General features: G+C 36.0%; 1 protein-coding gene across 1 annotated transcript in view; it reads right to left on the reverse strand.

Annotated features, from left to right (window-relative positions):
• The window catches only part of eIF2Bepsilon (eukaryotic translation initiation factor 2B subunit epsilon), a 135,706-nt gene that overhangs the window by 105,687 nt on the left and 15,224 nt on the right, over nucleotides 1-14,795 (reverse strand). The window contains exon 3 of the mRNA XM_090394353.1: nucleotides 772-957. Within this exon, the coding sequence (XP_090250479.1) occupies nucleotides 772-957 (186 nt within the window). The remainder of the gene's footprint in view (nucleotides 1-771; nucleotides 958-14,795) is intronic.

Here is a 14,795-nt window from a genome sequence, read left to right on the forward strand (position 1 = left end):
ATCAATTCAGCATTTCAGACATGCAAGATTTAGCTAAAACAGATACAAGTCAAACATCTCTAGAAAAATACATGAGGATAGTGAATTAGAATGTTGAAATGTTATTTGTCCATTTCAATTAAGAGACCAGTTGTCTACCAAAAGAAGTGTTTAGTGTGAATTGTGGCATACAAAGCTAACATGAAATACTGTTCTGCATCACTCCATAACTATATAATCTGTCCCTTTTAATAAATGTTTATTTTTGACTGTTCACTCAGCTTTACTCCTTACATCTGTTCATTCTGCATTACAAAATTAATGTTTAACAGTCATTCTTTCTCAATGTGATATGCTTAGCGACACAACTTCTTTTGGTTATTATAAAGGTGGGATGTATATCAACAAAAGAGGAATGAGATGGAGGTAAGTTTAAGTTATTCTACTTTTTTTTATTATTTTTATGACAATCCTACCCACAGAAGATTGAAACCCAGCAGCAGCAAGTAGGCAAAAAATCCAGGAATTATGTTCTAGAGATCAAGGATGGTAATTATATATACCAAATATACTAATTATATCATACCAAAAAGATCCAATACTTAATTATAAAGTAACTTATATTTCACTTTTATCCACACTATGTAGATCCACAATTGATCCAGTGTTCACAATAACACATTTAAGAAATGATATTGGAAGATATTCAACCCATGCAAATGTTTTTATGAATTATTTGTAAATGTCAAATCTGCCACTGATTATATTTTTGCATTAATCAAATCGACTTACTTATGTTCATCCAAAATATCCAACAAAGGTAAACGGGCCACAACATCTCCACTAATTAAGATAAAATCTGAGCGAATAAAAGCCTTGGCATCTAGTTCCCTGAGGACATCTCCCATGGATAGAAATGTCTCCGAACATATTACCTGTACGTTCATTGAGCATGTGGCAAGAGACCATTTAGAATTTCTGCAATGCAATTTCAAACAAAAGTGTTGTGTATCTTTGATGGAACTTCAAATTATTATAATAAATATTACAAATAACATATATACATAAATGTTTATATTAATAACATAAATTAATAAATAAAAGTATACTATCTTTACTGTATTTTCTCTATAAAAAAATGAGTATAGCTATCAAAAAGTTGGAAAAAATCTCCTGAGGAAGCATGCTAATGTGATATGCCTTCAGGATATTCTGAAAGTATTCAAAATGAATACTTTCAGATTTGCTTAAGTTCAGTCATTGTAGAAAGGCTTCACATCTCTCTCTTTGTATAACTGCTCTACAAGGAATCTACTTTTATATAAGAATTTAGTTTTCTTCATCCAAAGAACCCTATGATTAGTCAAAATGGCATGTTCTGCTAAGCCAGATTGCTCAGGTTCATGGTACTATGAATATACAATTTATGTTCCTCACAACAGATGGCTGCAGATCTGCTAGATTGCCCAAAGTAAGACAAATGACAGGAATAATAGACACCTGGAAAGCTGAATAAAGATAGCTTGTCTTTATATGAGGAAAGGAAGACAGAAATCTTCTTGAAAGGATCCTGCAATATTAAGAGGTCTTAGAGCTTTAGCAATACATTCAGAAATTCTTTTAATATGTGGAAGTGGAATCCAAGAGACATCTTCAGGAGATCTAGAGACTCTAGCCTAAAATTGTTAAAAGCTTTTATGTAAAGGACTCATTAAAACTATTTTTTTCATAAAGGCAAATTTAATATAATTCAATTCTTGCTGTAGAAGGTCTTCAGCAGAATATATATTATGAGCACAATGTAACAAGATCTTAATTGTTCCAACTTTTTGACTGGGATGATGATGATTGGAAGTCACATGGATATAACAATCAATGTTTCTTTTTGAAAAAAATTGAAAATTGTACACTTACCATCCAGATTAAAAAGAATTAATATATCTGAAAAGGCTAGTTGATTGTTTTTCTTCTCATCCAAGATAAACTGAATTCTAGAATGAAGCATATTCATTTTTGATAGTTTCAAATCTGATGGAAAACCATTCCATCAGATTTGAAATGGAGAAATAGCAAAAACAGCATCCACATATCAGTACCATACTGCAGGTTCAGGAGAAATGTTTAAGGAGACAATCTTCGAAACACTCCATGTATTAATTGGCAAGAGTAAGAGAGCTACTCATGGTTATACCTTCAATCTATTGATATAATTTGTCTTGTACAACAAATAATCAGAATGGATACAAAGTCAAAAATTTTGATACTGTCTCGAGGAAAAATTTAAGTAAATTAATAGTATTTCAAAAAGAATGTTCTTGAAAAAGAGATGCTATATCAAAACTAATCATAATGTCAGAAGGTTGTAAATGAAGATTACAAATTTTTGTTTTAAAATCTAAGGAGTTTTACATATGAGAAGCAGATTTTCCAATCTGGAAGATAATAATGCGAACAAATATTTAAAAACTTTATACGCAGGGCAGCCAATGCAATCTACTACTGGTCTTAATGGAACACCTCGCTTATGGATCTTGGGAAGACCGTATAATCTGGAAGGTTAAGAATAAAGGATTTTCTTAAGTTATTTCTTTAATTCATCATCACAAATGCAGATGTTATCAATTTATGGACCTTATTAATTTGGCTGGAAGTCAGATCAGATGGGAGGGGATGATAAGTAGAGAAATCATGTAGCATTAATCAGTGGAGTGACAGCGTGAATGTGAGCTTATAGATAAGTCATTGTTTTGATGTATAATTAATGATATTGATAATTACTGGTTGTAATATCCTTGTATATGACTGTGTGATTGAGTGTGTGTTTCATTCATTTATTTTTTGATAATTTATACCATATGCAACAGATAAATAGTGTTATTCATGGTGCCATGAGAATGAGAACAATGCTGGCCAAGACAATGTTATTCGTAGGATGTGACATAGGAGATTTTGTAAAATGCAGTGTGTGTGCACTATGTATCTGTTACCAATAGAAAATAGATTGTAGTATGAGAGTGAGGGTGGGAGAGAGAGAGAGAGTATGTCGTAGATGTTTTATGAGACAGAAAGGTGAGACTTGTCAGAAGCAGGAAAACAAAATAATGAAAGTTAATGCTGAAGGCCATATAACTGAAAGAAAGTATTGTAGTGAATGGAGTTTTGGGTTTAAATGATAGTGAAAGAAATGTGAAAGAGAGTATAAATTATGTGATTGAATGTAGTGGTAAGATAGTGAATGCAGAAGTTAAACCAAAGAACAGTAAGATAGCAAACATGATAGGTAGTGAGGATGAAATTGTGACCAACCTGGTAGAGAGAGAGAGAGAGAAGAGCAGCAAGGAAGTAATCAAGATATGAAATATAGACTAAGATACAGCATCTGGGAGCAAAGAGAATGAATTTCTTGAAAGGCAACTGCCTTAGGCAGCATGTAACAGAGGGTACATGGGGGATCAAGGGTCCTGGATTTATCTCATCAGAGAACATTAATGTAAATGAGGTGTTAAATCTCCCTCCAGTTGGTGAAAGCGACATGAAGTGATTACTTGGGTGGTGGCCATATGAAGCCTTTTGTGAGAAAGGAATATATGTAGAACTACAAGGCTGGTGATTATGACAAGCTCAAGAGACAGTTTGCAGCTATATCATTGAATAAAGAATTGGAAGGAAAGGAGAAGACTGATGCTCTTTGAGACCTGTTCAGGAAATGTCTGAATTCCTTTCAAAGGTAAGAGTCAAAACTGAAACTGAAGGCTCTCATCCAGTTGACAAAGAATTAGTAGCTCCTTCAAAAAGGCTAATCAATTATCCATTTTTTTTTCTAAGGTGAACTGGATCCTGGGATGAAATGGTATTTACTTTGGATAGAAACTGCTGTAACTCAGAGGAAGAGCCATTCAATATTGCAAAAATATCATCAACAAATCTATGCCAATGTGTAGGTCTAAGTGAAATATTTTTTTGAGATGTCATTTAAAGTGTTCCATAAAAAGGTTGGCAATAGTTGAGAAATAGGACTTCCCATAACTGTCCCTTCAATCTGCAAAATAAAATTTGTTTTGAAAAGTGAAATATCTGTCAAATAGTTTTACAATATCTTTTGAAAATTCTTGGGTAAGTCTATGGTATCTGACAAAGAAATGTTAGTAGACAATGATACAATATCAAGACTGAGCATAACATTGGAAGGGCATAGATTAAGATCACAAATCTTGTTTTTAAAAGTCCAAAGTGTTTTTAATATAAGGTGAAGCTCTTTTTGTAGAAGTAGCTAGTAAAGCAGTATACAAGTTATCAAAATAGTAAATATTTTGATAACTAGTATGTGGGACATCCGATACAATTCACAACTGGTCTTAATGGAACACCGTGTTTGTGAACATTGGGGAAACCATATAATCTTGGAGAATGAGAATGGAATGTCTCGAGTTTTTGCTTTAATTCTTCATCCCAACCAGAAACATTATCAATGAGAACATTAAGTGTTGATCTTGCTAGAAGTAGGATTAAATGAGAGAGAGGCTTATAAGTAGAACAATTTCAAAGGAATAATGAAATCTTCTACAACATTCTCTTTTATCTTGTTTAACAAGTTTATCCATGTCACAGGTAACAATACCAATGAGGAAATGAAGATGCCTGTGAAACATAGGAGAAAAAAATTTATCTAATAAACATCAAGTTTTTCCATGCGAGCTTTTTTTTTTATCTTTTATAATTTATTCTTAATCTTAATAAGACTACTCACAGTATTCCAATCTTGAAATGTAAGAGGAATTAAATGGAATTCTATATCATAGCTGGAAAATTAGATTATGCAGATGACATGGTTTTGATATCATTAAAACATACTCATATAAAAGCAAAATCGTAAACACTGGATAAAAGGGCATATTATTATATGGATCAGAAACATGAAAAATGCCAAAAAAAGCAGGAAACTAAAATAGTTTTCAAACAAAATGTCTGTGTGAAATTAAAAAAATATTTTGGCCCATACAAACAAACAATGAACTATATAAATTGACTGAGCAATAAAAGTATCACTAGTGAAATAAAAAATAAAAAAATACAGGCCAAAATTGACTGGACATGCAGTGAGAAAGAACAGCAGAGAGATTCAAAGAGTAGCTTTGACATGGATTCCAGAAGGAAAAAGGAAAAGACCTTAACTTCTGCAGAAAATGACAGAAAAGGAAAGAATGGCTGGTTTGCAGAGATGAAGAGCAGCAGAAATAGTAGAACAAAGCAGAGGCATCTGGAAGAAGTGGATCTCAGCCTTAAGTGCCATGAGGCACGAAGAGGATAAGTGTAAAGGTAGCCAAAGCAATTGGAGGAAAGATACAAATACTTCATGGTCTTAAAAGTCCAAGGAGAAACAGATGATGCTTTTTAGCCTGTTATCAAAAGGAAAGAAGCCACTGTTCACCCATTTCTTGATTATTTTGTACAGAAAGTTGAATGGTCAAATTAAACATTCTTTTCTATTTTTCAGGCTATTTATACTTAATTATAGTATTATGCAATAATTACATGCTGAAATCCATGTATGAGCATCCTATGAATGAAACTGAAAGAAATAATCATTAAGACATGCAAATACTCTAATGCATGCACACAATGTAAACATGTAAGCAATACATATGACTGATGAGTGGAGGAAGGGATACATCAAGCTTACATAAAATTTGAGTTACATAAAGTCTACAGAACATAACTCTTATGAAAGTCATGGAGGACTGTTTATATATGTGTGTTTGCACATGTATTTATAGGTTGACTGAGTTATACGTTCTTTTATACATATATTTTTTGTATTTACTTTATGAGAATAATCTATTATTGTATGTGCATTCTACATGCAATTTTTATGCAAATATTATCATTTAATTTTTACTATATTTCTAATTCAGTAAAAATTATCTTTTAAACTATCTTCTCATATACACTTTTGTAAGGAAAAAAGTTCCATTGCCCTTGTTAAGTTTGTTATAGATGTGTAAATGACTATGTTTACATTTTCCCATGGGTTCCTAATAGTATTGTGAGACTTGCTGGACAGCAGCAGTAGAAAGCAAACACTCTGTAATGTTTGTTATCAATCACTACGATGATGTGATGAGCTGCTTATCATGAAATAAATGCTTATTAAATGCTTTATTTTTCTTTTCATAATTTAAGTGCATAGTGAGTTCATCATGTTTATCAAAAAATTCCTGTATTTCTTCTTCCTCTGACCACAGGCACAAATAAGTCTCACTGTACAATTTCCAATTTATCAATTTTCCCACATCACCTCACTTGATACTGCTTACTATTCATGAAGTTTACCTTCAAATTTAACATAACATTCAATATCACAACTATTTCTTTCTTTCCTTGATCAAGAACTTCCATAGCTCAATCGTAACAACAATGCCCTTTGGTTTGAGAGACTTGGGTTCAAATCTGTGGCGAGTAGATTTTACAGCTGGTGAGTAGGCGAGGACTAAACAAAAATATTTTTTTTAATTATAAAACTTTCTAAACAAAATATTTTTAATATAATATAATAAATTTAGTTTAATCCTTTATCCAAGTGTAAGCAAACAAAGTTTGCGCCTGAAGTATCTTCAGGACTGAGGCAACTCGTAGTAAAGGTGGACCAAGCTCTCATCATTCCTTGTCTTAGTATCTCCCATAATGCAAAGCAGATCTCCTTGCAGACATGTATAATGCTATGCATTAAGGGAAGGGCCACTACCCAGACCGGTTTCAACCTTTATTGAGGTCTCGTCAGTAGGAGCCAGATCTAGAAGTGGTGATACTAAGGCAGAAGCAAGTCCTGTCCTGAAGATACTTCAGGCACAAACTTTGTTTGCTTACACTTGGATAAAGGATTAAACTAAATTTATTATAGTCTAACCAAGTGGAAAATAAACTTCCAACATCTTTCTCAAAATCCAGAGTAATTTAATAATAAGGTGGTACACTTTTTGGCAACTCGTATAGGTAAATATAACCTCTCCATTGCTTCTGCCTTGGTATCATCATTTATGGGTCTCACTCCCACTGACGAGACCTCAATAAAGGTCGAAACTGGTCTGGGTAGTGGCCTTCCCTTAATGCATAGTATTATACATGTCTGCAAGGAGATGTGCTTTGCATTATGGGAGATACTAAGACAAGGAGTGATGAGAGCTAGGTTCACCTTTACTACGAGTTGCCTCAGTCCTGAAGATACTTCAGGTGCAAACTTTGTTTGCTCACCCTTGGATAAAATATTAAACTAAATTTATTATAGTCTAATCAAGTGGAAAATAAACTTCCAAAATATTTTAAACCTTAAGAAAACATACACGTTTTTTAGGAAGAAAGACAAACTACATCCCTGATAGATATAGCATATCAGTTATTAGTGGAATGTTCTTCTTCATCATGATTAAAGATAATTATGCTGTCTTGAATTTTAGTAGAAGGAATTATAGATGTGTTTGAATAACCACTAATTACTCCGTAGAGCTCTTACTGAGACATATCATTAAAATTATTAAAGGTACTTGCCTAACCACACTAGGGTATGATGACAGTTATTAAGAAGTATGCCTCCTTTAAGCCGTTTTTCTTGGTAAAACGAATTTTGCTGTCTTGACATTTCTGTAATTTCTCTGCTAGTTATGCCTGTTTTCCTCTTGTTTAACTAAATGATACCCCAGTCAGCATCACATCTGATTGTACTGTACCATCATATCTATGTGGTATTTAAGTCAATATGGACAATTTGGTTGATAAATCAAGAATTGTTAGGCCCTCCTCATATATTCTGTATTATCCAGGGAAATAATTAGTAATGGGCATACCAAAGGAAGATATAAAGATTGAAGATTAGGTTACATTGTACATTCTTAGCATGGTGGTCTCCCAGTTTTCTGGCTTCCTTCTAAAGATACTTAAATAAATGAGATCCATTCCCATCTTCTCTTGCATGCTAGACTTCATGGCCTACAGGCATAACAGTGAAGTAACTAGACTTATTTTTAAACCTAATTAATGCTCTGATAGGACAGTTGACCCTATCTGCATAGTGTATTATGGCTATCAATTGCATATGTTCTCCTGGTTGGTGTACTTATCTTGCAGGATGATCTAGCTAACTGACCTTCAGCCGAAAAGCTTTGATAAAGGTTCTTCGAGTGTGCCAGACAATATTTGAACCCAGGTCTTTCCAACCAAATGGCATTGTTGAAACTGACTGAATCTCAGAGACCCCAATTATTAAGATTGGTATGAAATTTATTTCCAACTAAATATGCAGGATGTCCAAAAATAACTCCAGGATTTTCAATGATTTTTTTAATGACATTTTGAAACAGAAATGTATGTAGCATACTTTATTAAAGTACAATGTCACAAGTTTGATTACCTATTAGTGTAACTCAAATGTGTGCACTATTTACAGCCCTCCAGACATCAAAACAGAATTCCACCTCAGACCACACTCAGGTAAGCATATCCATAGGAATTGCTTCTATGGGTGCTGTTATTCTATTGCACAGGTTAGCAAAGGACTGGATGTTTTCTTGATATACAATGCCTTTTACGTAACTGCAAAAGAAGAAATCCAATGGAGTCAAATTGGGACTGTGCAGTGGCCAAGCAATGTGACCTCCTCTCTCCATCCATTTTCCTGGGAACTGGTTATCGAGAATAATATGCACAATCGCTGCATAATGTGGCGGGGCTCCATCCTGTTGGAAAATCAGGCCCTCCACATTCTCAATCTGGGGAAACACAAAGTTCTCTAGCATATCCTGGTATGCCACACTCATAATCATCTCTTCGTGGAAAAAAAAATAGCTCAACAATGCGATCATGCATGATGTCGCACCAGACATTGATTTTTGGAATGTTACAGATGAATTCCACCAGTTCATGTGAATTTTCTGACCACCACATCTGACAATTATGGAGATTCACGCCCCCATGCAAATGAAATAACTGGTAATTAATTTACGGAATTAACAACGCATATAAAGTATATTAATTAAAGCTAACTTTAATAAATCGCTTCTATATTTCGGCAATGTCACATTGCCATCTTCAGGAACATAAAGATATGGTATGTGCACTAAGGAACTAACAAAGCAAATGAGGAAGAAAGTAAGAAACTAATTTTGTTCCTAAAGTCCTAATGGTGCCCTCTTGCAGGCTAATTTGGTAGTCTTGGCAGTTGGGCTGAAGTTCTCATAATGAAAGTCTCCCAAATTTGGGGCAGTTTCATGCACCCAAATTTGTTGAGGTTAGGAACGTTTTTTAGAGCTGCTGAAGATTCTTTGAATAATCTTTCGTATTTAAACTTGCTGCGATGGATTATTTTTGTTTTCTTCCAACGAATTTTATGGTGGGTATCTAAGGCATGGTCTGCCAGCCCAGAGCGGCTGTACTGGTGAAACCGGATGTAGTCTTGGTGTTCTGAAATCCTGATATTTGTTGTTCTGCCTGTTTGGCCAAAGTAGGACAATTTGCAGCTGCAAGGGACCTGGTATACACCAGGTAGGTCTAGGGGAAGTGGTTGGTCTTTGGTAGAGCGGATAAGGGATGCCAACTTTTTATATGGTCTTTAACAGGAAGTAAGGTCATATTTTTTGAGGGTATTAGTTATTTTTTCAGAGGTGCCCTGGATGTAGGGGATAGTGACAGACTTGGTGTAGTCTTCATTGTGGAGGGGGGAGGGGGGTTGTGGTTTACAGGTTTTAGTATTTTTTGGATTTTTTTGGGGTTATTGCCATTGGCTAAGAAAGTGTTGAGAATGTGGTTTAGTTCCATAGTCAGGGCCTTGTCATCTGAGCAGATTAATTTTGCCCTGTTATATAGTGTTTTTATCACCCCATATTGTTGTGAGGGGGGGGGGGGAATTGCTGGTGAATGTATCTGCCAGTGTGGGTGGGTTTTCTGTAAACAGAGAAAACCAAAGATCCATCAAGCTGGCGGGTTATTAAAGTGTCTAGGAAGGGGAGGGTGTTGTTTTCCTCTTTTTCTAAAGTGAACTGGACTCTGGGATGTTGGTTGTTTAAGTGTGTTAGGAAGGAGTGGAGTGTGTCTGAGCCATGTGGCCAAATAGCAAACACATCATCCACATAACGAAGCCAAATAGTGGGTTTTTGTGGGGCGGAGTTTAAGGCTTTCTCTTCAAATGTCTCCATAAAGAAATTGGCCAAGGGTGGGAAAAGTGGTGAACCCATGGCTGTCCCCTCTATCTGTTTGTAGAACTTTCCTTGCCAAACGAAATAGCCTGAGTTCATTGTGAACTGAAATAGGGCTGAGATATCGAGAGGAAACTTGGCTTGGATGAGCTCAAGGGTTTCTTTGAGTGGGACATTAGTGAATAGGGAGGAGACGTCAAAACTGACCATTATGTCAGTGTGTTGGAGTGTGAGGTTTTCTATACTGGCTTTAAAGTGGGCCGAGTTTTTTATGTGTGATGGTGTGTTGCCAGTGTAGTGTGTGAGCGTTTTGGCTAAATGTTTGGCTAATTTATATGGGGGGGAATCAATGCCATCCACTATGGGACGCAATGGCACATTTTGTTTATGTATTTTTGGGAGTCCATATAATCGGGGGGGTCTAGAGTTATAAGGTTTAAGTTTGTTGGTGACTTCCACAGGCCAAGAAGTGACTTTCTTAAGGAGTCTGTGGATAGTTCTAATCTGAGAGCTGGTCGGATTATATTCAATGGGGAGGTAAGTAGTACGGTCTCGTATTAAAGAATTTAGCTTACCTTTGTAGTCTTTTTGATTGAGTACCACAGTGGCGCTTCCCTTATCAGCTTTGGTGATTACTATTTTTTTGTTGTTTTTTAATTCTTGTAGGGCTGTATATTCGTTTTTGGATAGGTTGGATTTTGGAGGTTTGGCTTTAGCGAGAACACCGACTACATCCAGTCTCACGTTGTTGGCGATATGGTTAGGCAGGTTGCGAATTCTACGCTCTATTTGGATCATGATTTCTTCAGCAGGTATCCTTTTAGGAGCTAGGGCGAAATTGTGACCACGTGAAAGTGCGGTGAGTGCTTCAGGCTTTAAAACTGCCGACGAGAGGTTGACTACTGTGTTAAGTGGTGGCTGGGGTACAGAAGTAGAAGTCTTTGTCAGGTTTTCGTATTTTTTTACGTGCCGACTACGTATTTTTTCGAATTCCTTTCTTGCCGATGTGCATGAGATGTCATGAAGTATGGCAAGGCAAGGAAAGTTCTACAAAGAGATAGAGGGTACAGCCATGAGTTCACCACTTTCCCCACCCTTGGCCAATTTCTTTATGGAGACATTTGAAGAGAAAGCCTTAAACTCCGCCCCACAAAAACCCACTATTTGGCTTCGTTATGTGGATGATGTGTTTGCTATTTGGCCACATGGCTCAGACACACTCCACTCCTTCCTAACACACTTAAACAACCAACATCCCAGAGTCCAGTTCACCTTAGAAAAAGAGGAAAACAACACCCTCCCCTTCCTAGACACTTTAATAACCCACCAGCTTGATGGATCTTTGGTTTTCTCTGTTTACAGAAAACCCACCCACACTGGCAGATACATTCACCAGCAATCTCACCCCCCCCCTCACAACAATATGGGGTGATAAAAACACTATATAACAGGGCAAAATTAATCTGCTCAGATGACAAGGCCCTGACTATGGAACTAAACCACATCCTCAACACTTTCTTAGCCAATGGCTATAACCCCAAAAAAATCCAAAAAATACTAAAACCTGTAAACCACAACCCCCCTCCCCCCCCTCCACAATAAAGACTACACCAAGTCTGTCACTATCCCCTACATCCAGGGCACCTCTGAAAAAATAACTAATATCCTCAAAAAATATGACCTTACTTCCTGTTACAGACCATATAAAAAGTTGGCATCCCTTATCCGCTCTACCAAAGACCAACCACTTCCCCTAGACCTACCTGGTGTATACCAGGTCCCTTGCAGCTGCAAATTGTTCTACTTTGGCCAAACAGGCAGAACAACAAATATCAGGATTTCAGAACACCAAGACTACATCCGGTTTCACCAGTACAACCGCTCTGGGCTGGCAGACCATGCCTTAGATACCCACCATAAAATTCGTTGGAAGAAAACAAAAATAATCCATCGCAGCAAGTTTAAATACGAAAGATTATTCAAAGAATCTTCAGCAGCTCTAAAAAATGTTCCTAACCTCAACAAATTTGGGTGCATGAAACTGCCCCAAATTTGGGAGACTTTCATTATGAGAACTTCAGCCCAACTGCCAAGACTACGAAATTAGCCCGCAAGAGGGTACCATTAGGACTTTAGGAACAAAATTAGTTTCTTACTTTCTTCCTCATTTGCTTTGTTAGTTCCTTAGTGCACATACCATATCTTTATGTTCCTGAAGATCGCAATGTGACATTGCCGAAATATAGAAGTGATTCATTAAAGTTATCTTTAATTAATATACTTTATATGCGTTGTTAATTCCGTAAATTAATTACCAGTTATGTCTAACCAACGTATAAGTCTTACTACTAGAATGCAAATGAAATGTTGTCTCATCAGAAAATAAAATGCTCTGTAGGTAGTTGTCATGTTCACCAATGAGGTCAAACACTGCCACAAAACTGAACTGAACTCCTTGTGTCCTATCAGTAAGCTGGATGGCAGTTTATAAGCATTAAGTTTCAATCTCTTGTGAACAATGTCAAGCACTATGCTTTTAGGAATGTTTAACTGATGACTCACACAACGAACCAAATGTTTCAGACTGACTTGACTGTCCGAAACATTTGGTAACATTCTTGGCTGTCCGAATTTGACTGTCTTTTCACTATGGTGAAAAGACAGTCAAATTTGTTCCATGTTTTCCTTCCTTGTTTCAGGCCTACCTAGTGAGTGTGAAATTCCTTTGGACAGTTGTCACTGACTTCGTTTCTGCAAACCATTACATGCAATGTGCTTTCTCTTGTGGATAGGCAGAGGAGGTCGCATTGCTTAGCCATCACACAGGTCCGATTAACTCCAATGGATTTCTTCTTTTGAGGCTACCTAAAAGGCATTGTGTATCAAGAAAAAATCAAGTACCTGTCCACCTACACCATAGAATAACTTGATGTCGGTAGGGCTCTAAACGGTCCACACATTGAGTTACACTAACATGTAATCAAACTTGTGACATTGTACTTTGATAATATATGCTACATACATTTCTGCTTCAAAATGTCATTAAAAAAAAAATCACTGAAAACCTCAAAGTTCATTTCGGACATTCTGTATAGGGTATCACAAAAGTATTTTAAATGCACAGTTACTGAAAAAAAATAAAGGTTTTTATTTTATGCTATCCCACCCATGAAAACTTGGAAACCTATATTATATCAGTATGGCTAATATGGATCTAAGTTGCAGTATCATCTGCAATTTAAATTTTCATATGTATGTTTCAACATTTCAGAGTAAATGTAGCTATAGTATTTCTGGATGTTAGGATGTAACTATGCAGCAGCCAAGAAACTGGCTGTTTTCTACCATCACTTATTTGGGGTATTTAAGTGTAAGCTGTATAACTGAGAGGAGACCTCCACATAGCCTTTCAAGGAATGCTGAGAACAGACTATGGCTTCTGATCGAATGTCCAATCCTTACCTTCTCATGGTACACCTGTTAGGCATCTACCAAGATACTGAATGAACGAGAATGGGCTGGCAATTTGGGATTTAGTCCACCAAATTGTATTCTTATTGGTTTAAACCACAATATAAAATGATGGTACAACATGACAGAATTTCATGCCAGCAGGGGCTTCGCCCAGTTAAACAAGCCCCCCCCCCCCTGTTGTTTTTGCCAGGGAACCAAAGTGAACAGCAAAAAGTCAGCTACTGGAATAAATCCTGAAACACACCCCAACTCAACATCACCAGAGTTCAAGAATGGTACTATCAACATGAGAAGCCTGAATGGCAAAGAAATGAAGCTAGCTGAGGAATTGGATAAGTACGAGATCGACAAAATAGGGATGACTGAAACAAAAAAGACAAAATCTGGTGAGATTTTTCTGAGCAATAAATACAAAATGTTATATTCAGGCAATGACAATCAGTGAAAAGAAGGTATAGCTATAGTACTGAACACAGGGCTATAGTATTGAAAATGTGAGGCTAATCTTGAATGGCAAGCAATATCAAGTAGAGTGATGTGTGCAAATATCAGAATAAGGAATTGGATAATGAGACTTATTTGTGCCTATGTCCCACTGAAGGTAGATGTGGAGGAATTTTTTGAGGCTTTAGAGAAAGCAACTGACACAATGAAAAATGAAAAGTTGGTCATTGTTGTGGATCTAAATAACAGAGTAGGAAATGATTGTCAGACATACAAAAATATTTTAGGAAAATTTGAAGAAAAATTTGAAGAGCAAAGCTAATAATAATGTCAAATACCTGTTGGATTTCGGTTCAGGACATGGGCATGGTTATTACTAACACAATGTTCTAACATAAAAATGTGCACAAATTCACATGGAGAGAAGAGGCAAGGAATAAGAAACATCTCATTGACTATGTTATTGTTGATAGTGATATTTTCTCATTGGTGCAGGATGCTAGAGTGTACAGATGATTTGAAATTGGAAGTGATCACCATTTAGTCTTGAGCAGGATAAAATTAATTTCATATTGAAAACAAGAACATGTAAGAAAGTTTTAAAGTGAATAAAAGATGAGCAGCTCTCAGATGTGAAATGCAGACTAAAAAACATAAAAATTATTGAAGAAAAAATGAAAGAGTTTGAGAACAGGAACCAAACCTTGGAGATTCGGT

The sequence above is a fragment of the Typopeltis vanoorti genome, chromosome 6 (assembly GCF_054136105.1).
Source record: "Typopeltis vanoorti isolate ZY-2024b chromosome 6, IOZ_Tvanoo_1.0, whole genome shotgun sequence".
Lineage (NCBI taxonomy): Eukaryota > Metazoa > Arthropoda > Arachnida > Uropygi > Thelyphonidae > Typopeltis > Typopeltis vanoorti.